At 43.9% G+C, this 21403-nt stretch overlaps 1 protein-coding gene across 3 annotated transcripts in view; it reads left to right on the top strand.

The window, feature by feature from the left end:
- The window catches only part of VPS53 (VPS53 subunit of GARP complex), a 147926-nt gene that overhangs the window by 44474 nt on the left and 82049 nt on the right, over positions 1-21403 (top strand). For all 3 annotated transcript variants that reach the window (XM_045490503.1, XM_045490502.1, XM_045490501.1), the window contains exons 5-8: positions 3685-3771; positions 7498-7613; positions 9809-9928; positions 19988-20066. In XM_045490503.1, the coding sequence (XP_045346459.1) occupies positions 3769-3771; positions 7498-7613; positions 9809-9928; positions 19988-20066 (318 nt within the window). In that variant the 5' untranslated portion in view covers positions 3685-3768. The remainder of the gene's footprint in view (positions 1-3684; positions 3772-7497; positions 7614-9808; positions 9929-19987; positions 20067-21403) is intronic.

Below are 21403 nucleotides of genomic sequence, written 5' to 3'. Positions count from 1 at the left end.
TATCAATTCCTTCATCACACCTGTCCCTCTCTGAAATTTTCTTCTTTGTTTCTTTATTCAGTTGTTTTTCCAGTATCTCCTCCAACCTGTCGATTCTCAAAGTAAGTTCCTTGAGGACAGGGAAAGGGACCATGTGTGTCTCATCTCCCAGTGGTTCCTGGTGCTTAGAGGAGTACCTGGTACATGGAAGCTATTCCACAAATATCTGTTGAATGGTAGAAGAAGTGAATTAATGAAATGCTGACAGATGTAATTGGGCCCATAATTGCCGCAGGAATTCAGTGTCACAGTTCAGATACAGCTAGTCTTCAGTTACAAGACCGTGAAGGTCTGCATTGCTAGAAAATGAGAATTTATTTATGATAGAGTACGGATTTGACCCAGTATTTTTTTTTCAGTATGTGAGGATTGCAAACCTAATTTATTGTTGCTTAAAAGAAGGTCCGCAGTTGAAATGTTGGCACAGCCATAAACTACATAAATGTGTTGCTTGACTACCCTGAGAGCAAAGGTGGATCGTGTGTGTGTGTGTGTATGTGCGCACGTGTGTGTGTATATACGTGTGCGTGCATATACCATAATGGATTTTAAAATTCAAGTTAATAAACATGTATTGAGTACCTACTGTATCATTCTGGGTACTGCCCCGGGTGTCCATAAGTCACAACGGATGAGATATGGTCCATGCCTTCTAGGATGTCATGGTCCAACCAAAAGACACACTCACAAAAAACTTGTTATGAATGTTAAGTTTACATGAAGGATCACAGGCACCCAGCTGATGAATGAATTGATTGTACCCTCTGCTGCATATGTGTTCGTTTACATATAGAGAGGGTGTTGGAAGGGAAGGGGAAGTTGGGGAAAGGATGGGGAAAAAGTGGCATTTGAACTAAGTCATGGGAGATAACAAAGATTTGCACGCTCTCAGTAGCTGTATTGAACATTTTATTTTGAAATTTTACTCCTTTGGTTGTGAATGGGCATTTGATATTTTATACCTTTTTATCATTTTAATTTTGTTAGAACTTGATTTTGGTTTCTCACAATCTTATGAAATCTGAAGTTGGGCAGTATGGTAGTAGGCAGTGCTCAAAAGAATCTTGTTCATATCCTGGTTTTGAGGAGGTGAATATTTGAAGTGAGGAAGAAAATTCTTGGGGGCAGGAGGGGTGGAATGAGCGGATGTGGATTCACTCAGGGAGCGGCTTAGGCTAGGAAGCATCAGATAGTGGGCAGGCCTGGTGGTTGTGCTGAGAGGGAGGGCATGGCCAGAAGGGAACGTATGCGCGTATGTCCCTGTATATCTGTACATATATGCATGCATGCATTTGCTTAGGTGGTCCTGAGCCCCGGAAATATACCTGATATTTGTGCAGTTTTTACACCTGTTATGTCATTGAATCTTCCCAACGACCGTCAAAGTAGGTATCGTCATCACTACTCTGCAGACGAGGAAACAGATGCCCAGAGAGGTTGTGCACACAGTGTGACAGCACAGGCGGGCCTCAAACTGCTGCCTGCTGGTCGGAAAATACAGGGTTAGGGTTTTCTCACACCGCCACAGCTGTCTCAGGGGTGCTGGATCCTAGGATGGCAGGAAACTGAGTGGAAACACTGCTGAGTGAGAGGGGGCATCCTTTTGCGGCAGAACGGGATTGAGAGGAGCTGCTCAGCATGACCCACTTGCATTCTATCTCCTCTTTTGATTGTTTCCTGCATTTTAGGTAACATTTCCCAAGTTAGGAATTTTGGGCCCTGATAGCAATGCCGACTGTTGTCTTAAGCCCAGACTTTCTGACGATTCAAATCCTGTGTCCAGGTGGCAGAAACTACAAGTACAAAAGCTTCTTTGCCCACAGACCCCCATAGATACAAGTGAAGTGATCCCACAGAGCAAACACACGCTGACCCGGCATGCCCCAGGAGGTGCGAGCGGCTGCCTGAATGGTGTCCCCTCAGACTTGCAATAGGGCTAAAGACACAGCTTCTCAGAGTACCCTCTGGACATGCATTTTAGGAGCTGTAACACAGTCACATGTGAGGGCTCCGCATACTTGTCCCCACGTGTGAAACTCCTGTTTGGAACTATGCCACACACAAGGGCAAGGAGCTCCAGAAGAAGAAAGGATTCCCAATATCAGAAGAAGGGGACAGCCTGGGAAGCCTACAGAGGAAAGAAAGATACGATCCCTGCCTCCACCAAGGAAGGAATTTCCAGCAGAGGAAGCCAGCTCAAGTTTCTTTTGGGGGATGTTTTCTAAGTACAAAAGAAAACGTATTCATTCATGGTCTCGAGGTGGCTTTCTCATTGGGTACAGCTGAATGCAGAAGTCCAGTTAATTCTGTCAGGGCTTTTGTCATTCTCCCTTTCTCTCGGCTCTGCTTTCTTCCTGCCTCTGGAAGGCCCTTTCAGGAAGGCTCCTCTTTCCCTATGCAGACTAAGAGGAAACACAGCTCTAGGGTGACATTGGTCTTATCATTACATTCATAAAGGGCTTGTGAGGCCTGGTTAGGACAGACCACTCTTAAATCCAAAATAAATAAAGTGTGTTTGATGTAATGAAGTATGAGTCCTTCTGCTGGCTGCTACATCTTTTCTAAGTACATATGTTCTCCACATGTGTGCTTTTAGTGCCCTGACAACTCCTGAATGTTGCTTCCCCCTCCTCGCAGGAGCAACTCTGGTTTATCATACTTTATTTTTAAATTTTTTTTTTCAACGTTTATTTATTTTTGGGACAGAGAGAGACAGAGCGTGAACGGGGGAGGGGCAGAGAGAGAGGGAGACACAGAATCGGAAACACGCTCCAGGCTCTGAGCCATCAGCCCAGAGCCTGATGCGGGGCTCGAACTCACGGACCGTGAGATCGTGACCTGGCTGAAGTCGGACGCTTAACCGACTGCGCCACCCAGGCACCACTGGTTTATCATACTTTAAATGTGTGGCATCCATCTTACAGGTTTTTCAGTAGAAACGTTTGGCTCACTGGGCGCCTGGGTGGCTCAGTCGGTTAAGTGTCCAGCTCTTGATTTCGGCTCAGGTCATGATATCATGGTTTGTGGGTTCGAGCCTTGCGTCAGGCTCTGCGCTGTGTCAAGTTGCAGAACTTGCTTGGAATTCTCTCTCCCTCTGTCTGCCCCTACCCCACTTATGCGCGCACTCTCTCTCTCTCATTCTCTCTCTCTCTCTCTCTCTCTCAGAATAAATAAATAAAGGTTTACCGCAGTTCTGGAGTCCCCATGCACAGTTGATTTTGTTGAAGGCACAGTCTCCTGGAACTTTCAAACTTCAGAGTTTCTCCCACATTAGAACCACCTCTGTCTCTCTACAAGCTTTAAGGTTATTATGCACACATGTATGCACACACATGTGCCAACATGTACAGATGTGCATGTTTTATTCCTGTGTTGTCATCAGTAACATGGAGTCATCACTAAGATGGAGGGAGATAGTTTTTAAATTAAAACTTTATGATTCAGGTTGGCAAGAACCTTGTGTATTTGCCTGTATCCAAATGCTAGAGTCCGTCTACTATTTGGGTCCAGTAAAACTGCGTAAGAACAATGAGTCAAGAGCGCGCGTTCTGGTAGGTTTCTTCTGAAGCTAGACTCGATTATAGTGCAGTGACTGGGTGCCGTCTTGGGTTGCTTCTTGTTTATCATTTATTTCTTTTATTCTAGGCACTTGAAGAGGCCCAGAAAGCTATCCAGCAGCTCTTTGGCAAAATCAAAGATATCAAAGACAAAGCAGAGAAATCAGAGCAAATGGTGAGTTTAGGTTTCTTCCTGACTCTCTTGCAGAAGAGGAAGTTCGGTTCTTGTCCAGTCACACTCATGAATGGGCTTTTTCTCCCACTTGCTGGCAGCCACAGCACCCACGTCTCGAAAGCAAGCCCTGTGCGTACATTCCAGATCAGTTCAAGAGGAGCAGCTAGACGTGCAGTGACTCACCATCCCTGCTGCCCTGCATTCACAGCCCTTTTTTAAATAGGAAAAGTTTTCTTCTTTTTCCCCTAAATAGTGTTCTAGTCATTTTGGATTCTTTTCTCGAGCATTTGTTTATATCACGTGTTTCTCAGTTAAGATCCACGATATGTCATGAAAACTGGTATTGGAATTGGGAGGTGGGACGGATCCTGCCACAGTACTGCTAACGGTTTTGATGAAGTTGTCCTTTGACAAATCTGTGTCCTCCAGTGATGTGCTCAGGAGGCCTGCCCACTGACGGAGAACCCAGCCTCACCCACTCCTCCTCCACGGCAGGCACTGTAACATGTCAGCTCTCGCACACACATTCTGGCCACATAATGTAATGTCTCTCAGTTGTCTCTGATCTCCAGTTTCCTCAGCTGTAAGGTAAGAACAGTAACACCTGCCTCAAAGGCTTATTGTGGAATTAAACGTATGAAGAGCGCTGGGCATAGTACTTGGCTTGTGATAGAAGCCGTTACTGATGTCATTGCCCCCCTACTTCTTTTGGTTATAAAAACTCCCAAATCCGTATAGTCTTTCCTCCCCACATCCTGTTACAATTTACTCCCGGAACAGACCTCATGTGTATCCTTCAGCTCTCTTCGGTGGCCATGTGGCAAGATAGGGAAGGACATGGAGTGGGAGGGCGGCGGGCAGTTTGATAGAGCAGTGAAGAGAAGTGAAGTCTGAAGTCAGACTGCCTGGGTGGGGTCCAACCCCTCTACTTACTAACCGTGTTATTCAGCCCCTCTGTGCCTCAGTTTCCTCACTGTAAAACGGAGATGAACGTCCTGGGTACATCGTAGAATTGTGGGGACTAATTGAGATGACGTGTCACACATAGGCCCAAAGTGAGCATCAGTTGTTGCCGTCCCTCACCGTCAGCTCTTCCTGTTCATTCTCCCAGGCAGGTGGTGTTACAGACTTTAACTACCAAACCAAGAGTCCAAGGAGGAGATCTCTTTTCAGAGGGGAAAATAAATAATAATAATATTTGTACTTTGTCAGAGAATTAAATAGTCTTTGATAGAGGCTGTATGTCATCAAGGAGGGATTCGGATTTGTGGTTCTTTCCCTCAGGATGCACTGCCCCCAGCACCATCCGCGGGCCGTTGAAGCATGGAAGTTAGTAGATGTTTTATTTTAAAGCAGTTTGCTTTCCTGGATGGCGCTTTGCTAAAGGGAAGAAGAGGTAGGACCGAAGAGAGAACGGATATTTGTTGCCCTCCAACAGTGTGCCAAATACCGTGCCATGGATGTCCTTTTATAGTGGGACAAGTGATCTCATTTAGCCCTCACAGCAAATTTATGAACTAGGTTTTATTATTATTTGTATGATTACCCATCTTATCAATGAAACTGAGACTCAGTGAGGCCATGCAGCTTCTGTAGGACACTGGACGTGCTGAGATTCAACCCTGGAGCTGCCTGACTCCAAAACCTGTCACGTCATATTCTGTCCTTTTTTGGCTGCCCCTGGGTAACAGTTAAGGTACATTAACTAAGGGTGTTCTGTTTGTGTTGCGATCTCTGTGACTTTGCCCTGAGCATCCCTTGCCTGAGCTACCTTTAAGGGTGATGCCTTGAGAAGCACAGGATATGTGATGGGGAGAGACGGGAGGTACTGGGAACAGAGAGACTAGTCACCTCTGGTGCAGAGCAAGGAGTGTCTGAAGAAGTAGAAAGGGTCAGATTTTGTGATGAGGCACTGGATGAGTACTCAGGATTTAGTGACTAATGATGCAGGAATGAGAAGAGTCATAGATGACTGTGACTTCTAATACAGTAGTTAAAGACCCCTGAGCTAACAGACCCAACAGAGCTAAGGAATCTCAAAAGAGGTGCCAGGATTTTTCTGTAGGAAAGAGGGTAATGATTTCAGTGTTGGAAGTGGGTTGTCAGATTCTGGGGCCAAACTCCCGTATCTAGTTCACTATACCACTCCTGATCTTCTTTTTCCCCAAACTCAGTTATTCTGTGAAGAATAACAGGTTCTTAATCTGTTTCCCGCCCTGGGCAATAGAAGTAGAGATACTGATAGCCTGAGAGTGACAAGAGGGAGCAGGCATGATGAGGAAGTCCCTGTGAAAGGACTTTTACTGCTAAGATCCAGGTCAGCTCAACAGGTTTGTGGGTGTTGAACTAAGCTGGGAGGGTTATGATCTTCACTCTATGCGTTCACCCCGGATTCGGATCACGTGAGCATAACTCACTACCAAGTTTTTAACTTCTTTTTTTAAAGTTTATTTATTTTGGGAGTCAGCGCGCACATGCACGTGAGCTGGGGAGGGGCAGAGAGAGGGAGAGAGAGAATCCCAAGCAGGCTCCATGCAGAGCCTGACTCGGGGCTCGATCTCAGGAATCACGAGATCATGACCTGAGCCGAGATCAAGTTGGACGCTTAACCAACTGAGCCACCCAGGCCCTCCTCATCCTAATCGTTTTTAACTCTGTACAGTTGAGTAGTACTATATACCTTCCTTTGTGAAAGATATACTTTTTTAAGATTTTTTTTTTTTAAGTAATCTCTACACCCAACATGGGGGGCTTGAACTCACAACCCCAAGATCAAGACTCGCATACTCTACTGACTGAGCCAGCCAGGCCCCCCGGAGTTTGTCACTTTTCACGGAAGATAGCTCTTTCCAGTGACTGGAAGGCTTGTGCCTGGTGTCCAAGGCACTCCTTTCCTTCCAGGTATCAAAGAAATTGGGAAATCAATTGCTCTTCAGAAAGCTTCTTGGTCAACATCAACTCAGGCAGTTTAGTGGAACATTCTGCCTCGTTATTAGCAAAGCTGGAGAATTGTTCCCACCTCACTGCTGAATGTGCTTTTCTGGTGACTAAAATACACTTATATTCCCAGGTACAGTTTCTTTCTCTTGGATCTTCTGGGTCAACACTGTCCGAATTCTGCCCCCCCCCCCCATTACCTTCTCGGTTCCTGAAGACTTTACATCTCATCTATAATAGTACATATTAAGTGTATTACATTTTAGTCTTCTTGAGATTTGAGAGCAAGTCTTTCCTTGCTGGGGATCAGACAGTAAAGTCTATTTCCATGAATAAAGACCATCTCAGTAGAAGAGCCGACTAATACTGTTCATTGTATTGAACCTGATAGCCCTGTCAGAAGACATACTTTTCTAAAAAAAAAAAAAAAAAAACCTTGTTCAAGAGGAGATGCACTGAACTTGGCTCCTGGACCACATGCTCCATACTAAATTGCTATTTGGATCACTCCACTTGAGGTGAAAAAGAAAGTTCATGTCGTTCTCGCAATTGAGGATTTTGTACCCCTGGGTAAAGTCTTCTGAAGAAATGCCAGATGAAATTCAAATGGGCAGATTGGAGGTTATTTTGATTATACATTATGAGAATGTCTGTGTTTTCCCCAAGGGCTAACCGGAGGTTTTTTTTCCTTGCTTCATTTGCCTTATTTTCTTACAGGGCTTCTTGCAAATGAATTTAACATCTTTCTTAACCTTCTTCCTTTTTCTCCCGCGGTTTTTCGATATTTAGGTTAAAGAAATCACCCGCGATATTAAGCAGCTAGATCATGCCAAACGCCACCTGACCACCTCCATCACAACGCTGAACCACCTGCACATGTTAGCAGGTGGCGTGGATTCCCTTGAGTAAGCAGCGTCAACTTTCTCTTTGGGGTCCACCGCGAGTGAATATGCCATGTAAAGAAAATGGCAGCATAGGGTTTGTTTTCTTTTTCCTTTTACTTCTCAGCCAAGTACTTCTCCTGCCCCACTTTCTGCAGATTGGTCTCAAATGTTAATCACCATTTTGGCTTTGTTTGTTTGTTTTTGTTTTTGTTTTTTTTAATTTTTTTTTTTAACGTTTATTTATTTTTGAGACAGAGAGAGACAGAGCATGAACGGGGAAGGGTCAGAGAGAGGGAGACACAGAATCTGAAACAGGCTCCAGGCTCTGAGCTGTCAGCACAGAGCCCGACGCGGGGCTCAAGCTCATGGACCGCGAAATCATGACCTGAGCCGAAGTCGGCTGCTTAACCGACTGAGCCACCCAGGCGCCCCAACCATTTTAGCTTTGTGCCCTTTGGTGTTCAAAATGTAACAAACACCTGATGCTTTGAAGTGAGGTGCAAAGGAGTATGAAAGGGACCCAGACAGCACGTGGAGCATGACTCTAAGAATACAAGTCATTTAAACGTGGCAAATCTCTATCATTAAGGCCAGCAAGGTCATTCAGGACTGTAACGGCTCCCTGCAGCCTCTGCTTGGCAAGTTTTCCGACTTGTGTTGGGCTGAGTCTCACTGCCGTTGGATGTTCAGTAGAGAAACAGAGCTTTGATTTATCATTCATCCCATCTTTTTTCTCCAACCCACTTTTTCTTTTTTTTAAGGTTTATTTATTTTTGAGAGGGAGAGAGCACATGCACAAGTTGGGGAGGGGCAGAAAGAGGGAGAGAGAAAGAATCCCAAGCAGGCTCCGCACTGTCAGCGCAGAGCCTGATGCCGGGCTCGAACTCATGAACCGTGAGATAATGACGTGTGCTGAAATCAAGACTCAGACGCCCAACCGACAGAGCCACCCAGATGTCCCCCAACTCACTTTTTCAAGGTCTTTTTCAAAGACTGTAGCATCCTGCATGGTTTTTAGAGGAGCTATAGGGAATGATGCGTTGAGGACATTAGAAACACCATTAAAACAAAGAGCTGGCTATTTACCACAAGAAGCAATCCAAAGACCTGTTTTACTAGCACAATTCTGACATGCCGGTTCACTTCTGTGGTCTGTCTCAGGCTGAGAATTCCCCCCTGCCCCAGTGTCAGTGTAGTCTCACGTATAGACATAGAAAGAGCATCTGCACAGAAATTTGGATGCAGCATCCAAAGCTGGGGGGAGGAAGGGGTCAGACTCCTTCCTGGTCTCTCTAGGCGTTGTGTGAGCTCCAGCGAACCCTGGCCCATCCTCCCGCAAGCAGTGATCAGAGAGGTGAGCCGGCCAGTGAGAGACTAGAGGAGCTGTTTCTTTGTCTGTTGCCCCAGATGCTGTGGTTCCCACCAGACTATCAGACCGGGCAGTGGTAGCAACATACCATATGTTTGCTTGAGCTTGGTCCTGTCTTTTTAAAAGCCTCTTTTTTTTTTTTTTTTTTTTTATGCCTAAGGGAAGTCATAAATTATACATTATTTTAAAAGCTCCACCCTAATGAAAAATTTAGAACAGTTTGTCCTTCCTTGTGTAACTGTTGATTTTATTAGCCTTCTTTTATTTAAGCTTCATTAACATTAGTAGTAGTGAACGTAGACCTATCTGAGACAAGAGTTGCTTAACATTGGCTTAAAACCTACAGATTTGAGTTAAATACATATAAACACCCTTTGTTGTAGGCTGGGATGATGTGTTCTGTTTGCCCCTAAGCTGTAATCCTCAGATAGTAACATTCTTATCCCTCATCTCTGTTAAAAGCCTGCTAATCCCATAACATCCAACCCAAATCCATAGTCTTCCTAGATTTCCCCTCCCCGACCCCTCCATCATTCCCACGTTCTTTTGTACCTCCTGTATTGCATAACTTGTACTTCTGTGTAGACTCAGTTTGTCCTACTTGGTTTTAGTTAGATGTGTACTTGGCTCTCTCTCTGTCTTACTAAACAATGTCACCTTGAGGATTTTGACTAGGTCTTATTTTTTTCACCAGCAAGGCACAGGACCTTACGTATTCAGTGCTCAGTAGTACATGGTCACCAGATGGAGTTGATCTCTATTTTGTAGTTCAGAGTAGATTGTCCTGCATCTGTATCTTGTGTCCTCAGTGTTTTTCTAGCGTTCTCGACTTCTTATTTCCTTGCAGAGCCATGACCAGGCGAAGACAGTATGGAGAAGTTGCTAATCTTCTTCAGGGTGTGATGAATGTTCTGGAGCACTTCCACAAGTACATGGGAGTTCCACAGATCCGGCAGCTTTCTGAGAGGTAAAGTGTCATTGGAGAAAACAATCATCTGCTTTAAGAAAAGACCGTGCTAGGATGCGCTTCAGCACTTAGCTCAGTATGTTCACTGCAGAATCTTGTAAGAAAGAACCTCAGATGTCATCTGATCTGTCTCTGTGTGACACAGATGTCCTGTCTACCATATCCCTTACCGACTCCTTACCATATCTTCCAAAGCAATCTATATTAGATGGTTGCAGGCCCGGCATCCCAGGACGGGCAGCTGGAATGTTGTATGTGTAGACAACTCTTGGCTGTCCACATTTATGAGAAAAACTCTTCCAGTTGTCTATTTCCTTGTAACGAATCACCACAATCCTTAGTGGCTGACAAACAACAGTTATTTTACTCCTGTAATTTGGCCTCCCTCAGCGGAACAGCTCACCTCTGCTTCACGCAGCATCAGCTGGGGTGGCTCAGGAGGGGCCTGAAGGATCCGTGACTCACTCTCATGGCTGGCAAGTGGGTGCTCATTGTGCACTGGGAGTTCACCTGAGTTGTCCTCCATGGGCTGTTTGGTCTTCCTCATGGCCAGGTCCCAAGAGAACCAGACCTTGGAAGTCCCATAGCATCATTCCTAGTCACAAGGCTGCCAGGATGAGGGAGGAAGGAACATAGTCTCTTCTAAGCCACCTCTCCCAGTGGGGGGAATGTCAGAGTCCCACTGACAGAAAGGGCACGTGGAATGGGCAATATTGCTGTGGGAGTCTTTGGAAAATCTTGTTTGCCACTAGAACTTCAGAGGTGACAAAAATGATGACTTAACCTCTTCTTTCTTCTTACCTCTGTTGAGTTCCAATCCCAGATTCAGAACCAGTAGAAAGAAAGGCTGATGCTTAGAAGGAAGATGAAGATTCTAAAGGCAGTGGGAGGGGGGTGAGTTCAGTGTCTTTTCTATTAGAAAGAGGGCAAGGAGAATACCGAGAAGGCAGAGATGATCATGATTGACGAATCCTAACCTTTCTTGCCCCAAAGAAGAGACAAGGGGGCTGGAACTTAGCAGCAGCCATCATCTTCACTTCTGCCTTCTTAATGAGGCCTGATTGCTACAGGCCTCTTTTTCCTCACGTTTCTGTATTTGTAATCCTATAAGTAATTGTATAAGTGATCCAGGGATATGTTTTCTTTATTTTAACAAAAGTCAGGCGTGCCTGGGTGACTGTTTGTTAAGCATCTGACTTCAGTTCAGGTCATGGTCTCACAGTTTGTGAGCTTGAGCCCTGCGTCGGGCTCTGTGCTGACAACTCAGAGCCTGGAGCCTGCTTTGAATTCTGTGTGTGTGTCTTTCTGCCCTCCCCCGCCGTCCTCAAAAATATACCGATGAAACCAAAGTGCCATTTAGCTGTACCTCTACCTATACAGGGAGTGACTGTTATCAATTTAATGTGTATCCTTCTAGATCTTTATCTGTGCACTTACATAAATCTATAGTTTCAGTTTGTGGTTTTCTTTTCTTTTATTATTTATTTTTTTTTAAGTTTATATGTTTGAGAGAGAGAGAGCGTGGCTGGAGAAGGGGCAGAGAGAGAGAGAGAGAGAGAGAGAGAGAGAGAGAATCCCAAGCATGTTCTGTGCTGTCTGCACAGAACCCAACACAGGACTCAGTTCCACAACCGCGATACCATGACCTGAGCTGAAATCAAGAGCCAGATGCTTAACTGACTGAGCCACCCAGGCACCCCAGTTTTCTTTTATTTATTTATTTTTTAAATTAATTTATTTGTCTTGAGAGACAGAGAGAGAGAGAGAGAGAGAGAGAGAGAGAGAATCCCAAGCAGGCTCCGCACTGTCAGTGCAGAGCCCAATGCGAGGCTGGAACCCACGAACCGTGAGCTCATGACTTGAGCCAAAGTCGGATGCTTAACTGACTGAGCCGCCCAGGCACCCCTTGTTTTATTTTAAATAAATGGTTTCACATCATGTGCTTCATTCTGAAACTTACCTTTTGGTTTTAACCTCTCATTGTATTTTAGAGATTTTTCCGCATCAATATGTACACACCTGCCTCGTGCTTTTTAATTGATACCTGGAATTCCAAAGTACAATACACTGCAGATGATTTAACCATTCTTACATCACTAGATTGTTTGCTTCTGATTTTTAAAATCTACCCCTTTTTACACATCTGTAAATATTTCCCTAGGAGAGATTTTGGGTCATGGGTAGCATACATTTAAAATTTTAATAATGACTTCCCATTTGCGCTCCCAAGAGACTTTTTTTATTTATAGCACTATCTGGACAGTATCAGTACCCATTTCCCCATACCTTCAACAATGCTAAATGGTCAGTTTTCCGATTTATTTAACTGATGGATGAAAAATAACATCCAGTTCCTTTCATTCTCATTTCTCTGCTAACTACTGAGAGTAGTTTTCATTTAATTATTGACTATCTGCATTTCCTTTGAAATACCTGTTTGCCCATTGCCTCTTTGAATATTGAGTTCTTTCTTTCTTTCTTTCTTACTGTTTTGTAAAAGTCTCTATATATTCTGGACATTAATGCTTTGTCAGATCTGGTAGATCTTGCCTGTAAAACCATCTGGATGTGTTACCTGTTTTCAAGGCAGATCTTTGACTCTCACTGTGATTTCTTCCGTGGTAATTGGTCTATTCGGGATTCCTACTTTTTAAAAAATTGTGTTAATATACACATAACATAAAATTTTAATCATTTTTAAGTATACACTTCAGTGGCATTAAGTATATTCACAATATTATATAACCATCACCACTTCTATTTCTAAAACTTTTTCATTACCCCAAACAGAAACTCTTACCCATTAAATAGTAACTCCCATTACCTCCTCTCCCCCACCTCTGGTAACTTCTGTTCTACTTTCTGTTTCTGTGATTTGCCTCATCTAGGTACCTCATATAAATGGAATCATATAATATTTGTTCTTTTGTGCCTGGCTTATTTTTACTGAGTACAGTGTTTCATGGTTCATCCATGTTGTAGAATGTGTCAGAATTTCATTTCTTTTTAAGGCTGAATATTTCATTGTAAATATATATTATACATTTTGTTTATCCATTCCTCTGTTGATGGACACACAGGTTGCTTCTACCCATTGGCTGTTGCATGATAGACTAGGCAAATCTACTCTCTGGCGTTTCTTATTGCCTATCAAAAATCTGGTCAATCTGATTCTTACTCCTTTATAAGATCATCTGTTTTTGTTTGATTTTTAGTTTGCTCTGGAAGCATTTGAGATTGGGGGTGTGTGTGTCAGGAATTTTACTAGGATATAGGTCTCTTGTCCTTCATGTTACCCTGTACTTACTGTATCTTCAATATAAAGACTCGAGTTTCAAAAATAGAACTGCCCTACGACCCAGTAATTGCACTACTAGATATTTATCCAAAGGATACAAAAATGCTGATTCGAAAGGGGCACATGCACCCCAGTGTTTATAGCAGCGCTATCAATAACAGCCAAATTATGGGAAGAAGTCCAAATGTCCATCAGCTGACAAATGGATAAAGAAGATGTGGTGTATATATATACGATGGAGTATTACTCAGTGATCAAAAAGAACTTAATCTTGCCATTTGCAATAACGTGGATGGAACTAGAGTGTATTATGTTAAGTGAAATTAGTCAGAGAAAGACATACATGATTGCATTCATATGTGGAATTTAAGAAACAAATCAGATGAACATGGGGAAGGGAAGGAAAAATAAGATAAAAACAGAGGGAGGCAAACCATAAGAGACTTAAATACAGAGAACAAATAGGGTTGCTGGAGGAGTGTTGTGTAGGGGGATGGGCTAAATGGGGGATGGGCATTAAGGAGGACACTTGTTGGGATGAGCACTGGGCATTATACGTAAGTGATGAGTCACTAAATTCTACTCCTGAAATCGTTATTACACTGTGTGTTAACTAACTTGGATTTAAATAAAATTTAAAAATTTTTTAAATAAATAAAGACTCATAAGTTTCTTAAGTTAGGAGAAATCGTTTTCTTCTATTTCTTTGAGTAGTTTCTATGCATTGTTCCCTATTCTCTCTCTTAGTGGAAAGAATTCCTATTGCACGAATATTGGAACTTCTAGATCTGCTGCCATATTTCTTAATTTTTCTTTCCTACTTTGCATCTCTTTTTTCCCCCTTTTAAAAAGGCTGAATTCCTCAACTGAGCCTTACTGTTTTAATGTATTCCTCAGTCATGCCCATTCTGCTGTCTGGCCCAGCTGTTGAGTTTCTATTTCAGCAGTCCCACTTTAATCTTTAGGATCTCTACTTGATTCTTTTTTCATGGGCACAATATCCTCTTAAATCTCTCAGGGTGTATAGAGTCTGTGTATTTTGAAGCTCTGAGTTGCCTATTCTGTTTCTTTGTTCTCTGATAGGTCTTCGGTTTGCTGATCATGGGACTCTCTTTCTTGGTATTAGCGTTCCTCTGGTGTTGGGTGATTTCTAGCCGAAAGCTCACTTTTGGCTTTCAGATTCCGTCGTTCTGATCAGGGACGCTCTTTTACTGCCACCCGCCGGTGACGGAGAGGGGGCTGTGCTGCTCAGCTAAGTGCCGCAGGTAGCTCTTCTGAGGTGAGATGGGGCTGGAATTGCCAGGTGGAGAGGCCAGCGGCTGATCTTCTGGGCTTGGGGCTCCCTGCCCTGCCTGGGTGTTGTCAGCCCTCTGGCCACTGCTGGGGTTCTCAGACGCATACCCACTCCCGACCTGGCCGCACAAGGCGGGGACGCAGACCCGGACACTGGCTTGGTGACTCCTCCTGCAGGAGCCCGACGTACCCCGCTGGCATTCACTTCCTGCTCTTGGTCTCCACTACCCTCATGTCTTTCATGTTTGAAAAGCAGTTTTCAGCAGTGATTTCCTTCTTCAGTCCTGTGCTCCCAGGCAGTCCAAAGAGTTTCTAGTGTGCCACTTCTTTTCTTGCCTGGTTCTGGATTTTTATTAAAATCTTGTCATTATGTCTCAGGATTTGGGGCAGAAGGGGAGATTGCAGCAGGTACTCAGTGTGCCGTCGTCTAGTGGCAATGCCACAGAACCGTTAGGGAATGGAAGAACCAAACTTGGCAGAATACTAGGGAAATCACCACCCTTTCCCCCATCCTTCCTAACTCCTTCACACTTAGAACTGGCCGGTCGCCATATCACCCTGGGGTCACAAAGTAGCCAAGGGAGCAGACAAACCAGTCCTTAGGAGCTGCCAGAAAGAAGGAAGCTTGGATGGAGAAGGCAGACTTGTGCTCAGGGGATGGAAGAGGAGAAGGGAAGGCACTATCCCCTCCCTTTACCCTCGTGATAATCCAGAGTTGATCTTTTTCCCAATTCACTTTATTCTGTCCTTCATTTACCTAAAGGATATATACTATGGACTTTCTATATCCTAGGCCCCATGCTGGGGTACTGAAGGCACAAAGTAAGAAATACATATGCTCTGCCCTCAACGAGTTCACCATTGTTGTGAGGAGAAGAGAGACACTAGTAGAAAAGTTTAGTGTAGCGTGCATATAACAAAACTGGTAGATACTGTACAAGGAATAGCAGGACCTCAGAAGAGGAATTGAAAGATTCCGCCTTTGGGGGCTGAGGGCAGTAGTGACAGAAGAGTTCAGTTTGCATCTGGTCTTGAGGAATAGGTAGGATCCTACCACCAAGACAAGAAGAGAGGAGGAACAATAGGAGAGAGAGAGAGAACATCATGGTACTTTGGGAGACCAAATGGAGTGTGAAAGGCTACGTAGGTAGGTAGGGTCAGATTTTATATGCCATGCTAAAGAGCCCTTTATTTTGTGGACAGTGAAAAATCTTAAGCGGGGAGAGGCATGATCTCATTTGTGTTTTGTAAAAGTCTGATGGATTATAGGCACAAAGGACTGGAGATTGAGACTATGTTCTAGCCTAGAAAAGATAAGAACCTTACCAAGACAGTGGCCATGAGGTCAAGGTGATGTGTGGAGGGATTGGTTACCAGTTGGTTGTGTTGGATAAGCATTGTTTGTTGTTGTTGCTTTAATTCTTTTAGAGAGAGCTAGAGTGAGTACAGGCGCGGGGGGGGGGGGAGAGAGAGAGAGAGAGAGAGAGAGAGATTGATCCCAAACCATGGAATCATGACCTGAGCCAAAATCAAGAGTCAGACGCCCACGGTGGGCATTGTCGATGGCAGAAATACGGCAGAACTGAATTCTATTCCTAATTGTCTGTAGGGACAAACAAGACCTACAAGAGGATGCACTCTTTTAGGACTCTTCTTTTTAACGTTTTTCAAAGAGGTGGTTTTATACATTTGAAGGAAGTTTGTGATCACTGTTGTAAGACATTCTCTTCAAAGAGAAAATCTAACATTCTAGTAGTATATTTCAGGGCTTCTGCCATTCATTATCACGTAGGATTGCTGCAAACACAGGAGGATTTATTTTTCTTTTAGTTCATTTTGCAGCTTCCGTTTGCAAAACTTTTGTGTTGGTGATACAGAATATGTGCTATTAAATAACACCAAAAACAACACAGGAGGAGAAATCTCTTGTTTTCAGTGCTTGACTACAATTGTTTTTCAAGAGGTACTAAAAGTTTGAGGAAAGTCCAGGTTTCTTTCTTATTTTTAGCATCATTTCTGGTGAATTCTCCTCCCTTATGTTTACATAAGTGATGGTGGAACCATCTGGAAATGATAGAAGTAGCTGTTTGTGGGGAAGGGGGAAAGCAGCAGAGTTACACCCTATGTGTTGCTTTAGTTTCTCCAGTTTAATAGCTTGCTGTCTGTAAATCTCCGAAGTCGCATGAAAGGTTGTGACCTTTGCCTGTATGTTTGAAATATGAAGTTCATGGACCTTGATTTGAATATACCTGTTTCTTCCAGCCACCCTTCTAGAAAATGCTTAAATATTAATGTAGCATTGAAGGAAAGATTTTTTTTTAATATCATCTTTATATTTCAAGCTTCCTGGTTCAAGAATATCCACGAAAGCAACTGTTTCTAGTAATCAGTCGATATTTCCTGAGAAAGAGTAGAAGATTCTTGCATTCTCCTGAAACCTGTAAAACCCTTGAGCTAAAAAAATATTGCAGAGGACTATAACTCACTTTTTATATGAGAGAGATACTTGGCAGGTTGGGGAGAGGGGGTGTCGCATGGTGTAGCAATGAGAGAAATTGGAAAATGAAAAGGTCTGACTGTGTGACTTTGACAAGTTCTTTCTGAAAGAACTTCAGTTTCAAAAGTACAAGGGCTGTGCTTGACGATCTCAAATTGTCCCACTGAATCACTCTGATTCTGGGGTGGGATTCTTTACAGAGCCTGTCTGTTTGGAAATAGAGCATCTGACTAACTTAATTAACCGTTCTGTCCAGTGCAGACTTTGGGAGGTCAGCTTATTGTGAAGTGCCCAGGGTGTTTTCTTTGGGACAGCCGTTGACAAGGTAATGGAAGCGTCAGGGTTACTTTATCCACAGATGTCTAAATAATTTTTATAGTTTACTGTATCCTTCTGCTACCACCCAGTGTGCAAAGGTCACCTTTGAGCAACCCTTCATCAGATGGTGTGGAGGGTACTAGAAGTCATTTGGTTGACCTTCCTTTCTGATCAGCACGGCGACTCCTTTGTTGCCTAAGTGATCAACACCGAATTGTCACCACCGTAGCAGACTGAGCTTACTTGGATACCAGGAGGAATTTTTATTTACCCTATTCTCTGTTAGTTGTAGGTAAATTTCTGTTCTCTGTTAGTTGTAGGTAAATTTCCTAGCCGTTTTTATGAAAATCATGGTAGTTCAACTCTTCTGCCAACAGAGTCTCAGCCAGTCTCTCTTTTTACGGAACTTACTTTCATCATTAGAAGAGGAACGAGTTAGGCCCAGGATATGTTCTCTTAGGGTTGACTGCTTTCTAGGATCCTGTTTAGACAACTGAGCATAAAGACTATATTACATCTCACCCTGAAAATGCATGGAATCGTGGTTTGGGATTATAGATACCATCATTAGTATCAGTAAGGGAGATGGTTGCTCTTTCATCTGAGTCACTGCTGGATGCTTCAGAAACTGTGCTTGGAAACATTTATGCTCCGAAGCCTATTCTTGTGCTCCAGCATTAATTCCACATCCAACTTGCAGCCCCCTGTGAAGGTGCCTGCCGAGCCCACTGGCGCTGGAAAGGTGGGTGCTGGGCAGCAGTCAGTCCTGGAGAGGACAGCGGAAGGCATCCGGTACAGGCCTGCATCCCACCCTCTTACTTCACAACTCCCTAGTTGTGGCCCGTGTTGGGGACATGACTTATTTACACGTGGCTCACTGGTGGCACAGCTAGGTGTGCGCTCCTAAGACGTGACTTTGAAACTGGATTGGAGAAGATGGCCAGGGGGTCTACAAATCACACCCTGGTTCTTCCCCTCTCTTCTGCGCTCTGGGAGTACCAGGCCTTATCATAGGTTCCGGTGGTCTTTTCAGGCACCCCGGCAAGAATGTGGAGTTCGGGGATGATGGGGTGGGAGGGCTGAAAGAGGCAGAGCTGGGACCTTTGTGTCACTGAGATGCTCAGGAGCCCTGAGAATATGACATGAGTGTCCCTGACTTGGGGTGGAGCTTCCCCTCCAGGGATTGTCCCCGTGGCTCAGGAGGGAACCGGGGCTGTCTGTGTGCTGCCAAAAGGCAAGCAGGAACAGCGGGGCCTGAGGCTCTGGAAGCTGCCTCTGTCTTGTGACCTGGCGCCAGGGGAGGCTGTCTGCCTGGCCCGTTATGTGGAGTCACAAGACTTTGAGGTACGGTTTTACAAAAGCAGGTTCTCTTCTCTCCTGTCAGACCTCATACTCAAGGCACGTTTCCCATTGTCCGTTGGGCAACTCTGGACGGCGGGCCCTGATTGTGATTTGGGGGCCGTCCCAGTAATAATAGCCTTATCTCTGTCACTGAGCAACTAAAGAGGCTGCAAACCCACTTACAGGAATGGTTTTAAAAATCTTGAAGATAGTGGAAGAGCCCTGGAAAGAATGTGGAATAAAGCATACTTACTCTGCCACAGAAAAAAACAGATTGTTTGGGGTCCTGCCTGTCCCCTCATTAAAAAAAAAAAAATTCTCAGTAGGTTGCCAGCCACAGCTGAATAGCCAAAGAAATTGTGGTTTTGAGCTGTTCGCTATTTCTAGAAACTTTACAAAGTTAATTCCAAAGCAACAGGGTGGAGACCAAAAAAGGAAGAACACTATTTTATGGTGCTTTTAGCAAAGGTGAAATATTTGCCTCGGGCTCAGGGCAGTCCAGCTCTGGGGGAATGGCTGGTGCGAGGCATCCAACTCCTGGCGGCTGGGACAGGATGTGATCGTTGCAGGAGGTGCTGACACGCCATTCCTTTCTCCTCCTGGCCGCTTCTCTGTCCTCCTCTCATTGAAGCCGACAAGTATTTCTTGAGCTCCCGGTATACGTGCAGACCACCAGGTTAAGTCCTGACCGCATCCCTCTTTCGAACTCGTTTTTGTTGTCCGTCAGTCTTCTGAGTGAACTTCATCTTCCTTCAGTTGGCCTTCACTCCCAAGTGGTAGCTCATTTTATCTTTCGGATCTTTTTCCTTTTTCCTTTAGAAAACATTCTTTTCGTTTTTTTGTTAAAACTTAGGATCCTGGTGTTGGTTTCAGGGTTGAAAAAAAACATTTCTGAGGCAATATGGAGCCCTCCTGCATTCTGTACCACAAGGAGCACGAGAGAAATTGTAGCGGTAATCCAACATGAATTTCTATTGGATTGGGCATTATAACAGAGCATTTTCCCACAGCATAACTACCCCCTGATGACACTTTATAAAGATTAACATATACTACCCCACACCAGGTCGGGGGTGGCCTTGAAGAACTTTGGGATATAGGAAATCCATCACGAGAATAAATCCAATGACTGGGTCCTGGTCATAAACCTGCCACTAACTAGTATGTGAGCTCTCTTATTTAGCCACACCTCCCCACTTCCCTGACGATCTCTAAAGACTTCTACAGTTCTGACCCTTATCGATCTCTGCGTAATTACTTATGGATCTATGATAATTACACCAGGCAATGACATGTTCTCTTTTCCCTCCAGAGTGAAAGCCGCCCAGACTGAGTTAGGACAGCAAATCCTGGCCGATTTTGAAGAAGCATTTCCTTCCCAGGGCACCAAGGTATTGTTTTGCATTTTCCCTCTAGTCAGACATTATCACCATTCTTGCCTGATTCACACTCGCTACGGTTACTCTTCCTTTACCATTCCAAAAGTGTTGGCTGGCTGCCACGAGTCTGTTTGCTAAAGGTTCAGGGCAGTGAGACCGTCTCTGATTTTCACTATCCGAAAGCAATGTTGATCTTCGTCTAGGTTCTTCCAGCATCAAAAAGTGAGGATTTATTTTGGTTTAATTTAGTGTGTGTCAAACCCAATATCTCGTCTGCCCAGTAAATTCCTTTTTTCTCATGGCTGTGTTAAAAAAAAAAAAAATCTTCAAGCCGCAGTGTTTTTTAGGATCGTTACATAACTTGCTGGTTTCAGTTTGGTGAAAAGACAGCTGGGAGGAGCATCCGCAGGCTTATGTAACTCTGAGGGACACAGTTAGGAGATTCACTTTTAATGATCAGAATCCTGTTCTTTCAGATTAATCCCTTTAGCTCTCGCTGGTGGCATGGCTGTTTGTGTTGTGTCTGCGGAGCCCGCAGTATTTCGCTTGTGAGCTATGGTTACACTTCTCCCATAACAAGCCTTGCCTCACTTGGCTGTCATTGTGCTTGGGTAACTGCTTTTAGCTCTATCTTTCAGACTGTAGCAGATGTAATCTTAATGCTTTGCATGTGTTGGGGAGAGAAGAACCTTCAGAAGCTTGTTTTCTCTATTATTTGAGCTATTTCGGGAGAAGGAATTATTCAACACAAATGAACCAAAGCACACACAGGCAAGCAGCATTCCTCACTGCAGTTGGTGGGTGGAGATGGGGATATATGTTCATTTACGGAGCCAAGGAACGTTTCCTGGACCCGCTCTATAATTCAATAACTGGAAATATCTTCATCATTTTTCTTTGTGCTCCATAAAAGAAACTTAGGAAGTAGGTGGGAGTAGCTGCCCCAGCTTTGTAGATGACTTCCTATAGGAAGCCTGCTCTTGATTTTAATGTCTGCAAATATTATGGCTGCCTTCTAGTAATCAGATATTTTATTTGTAGAACATGTTCCTTTCAGGACTTTGTTCTCTTTCTTCACTTGATATAACGGTAGGATGTGGATGTTGGAAAGCAATCCTGTAAAAAAGGATTGTAAAATATTCACAACTTATAAGCACCGACTCTTCTTAGTGTCCCAAATCTGTTTTACTATATGCTCTGCTATCTAGCCCAGTTTCAAGAAGTTTCAGAAAGATATGAATGAAGACCAGCTTTATTATTTAGAAGAAACTAATCATGACCTACTTTGTCTTTTTCTCAACTCCACATGAAGTTCAAATGGTTTTCTTTAACAACTTGCTTCCTTTTTC

The sequence above is a fragment of the Leopardus geoffroyi genome, chromosome E1, assembly GCF_018350155.1.
Source record: "Leopardus geoffroyi isolate Oge1 chromosome E1, O.geoffroyi_Oge1_pat1.0, whole genome shotgun sequence".
Lineage (NCBI taxonomy): Eukaryota > Metazoa > Chordata > Mammalia > Carnivora > Felidae > Leopardus > Leopardus geoffroyi.
This window is presented reverse-complemented; position numbering and strand designations above follow the sequence as displayed.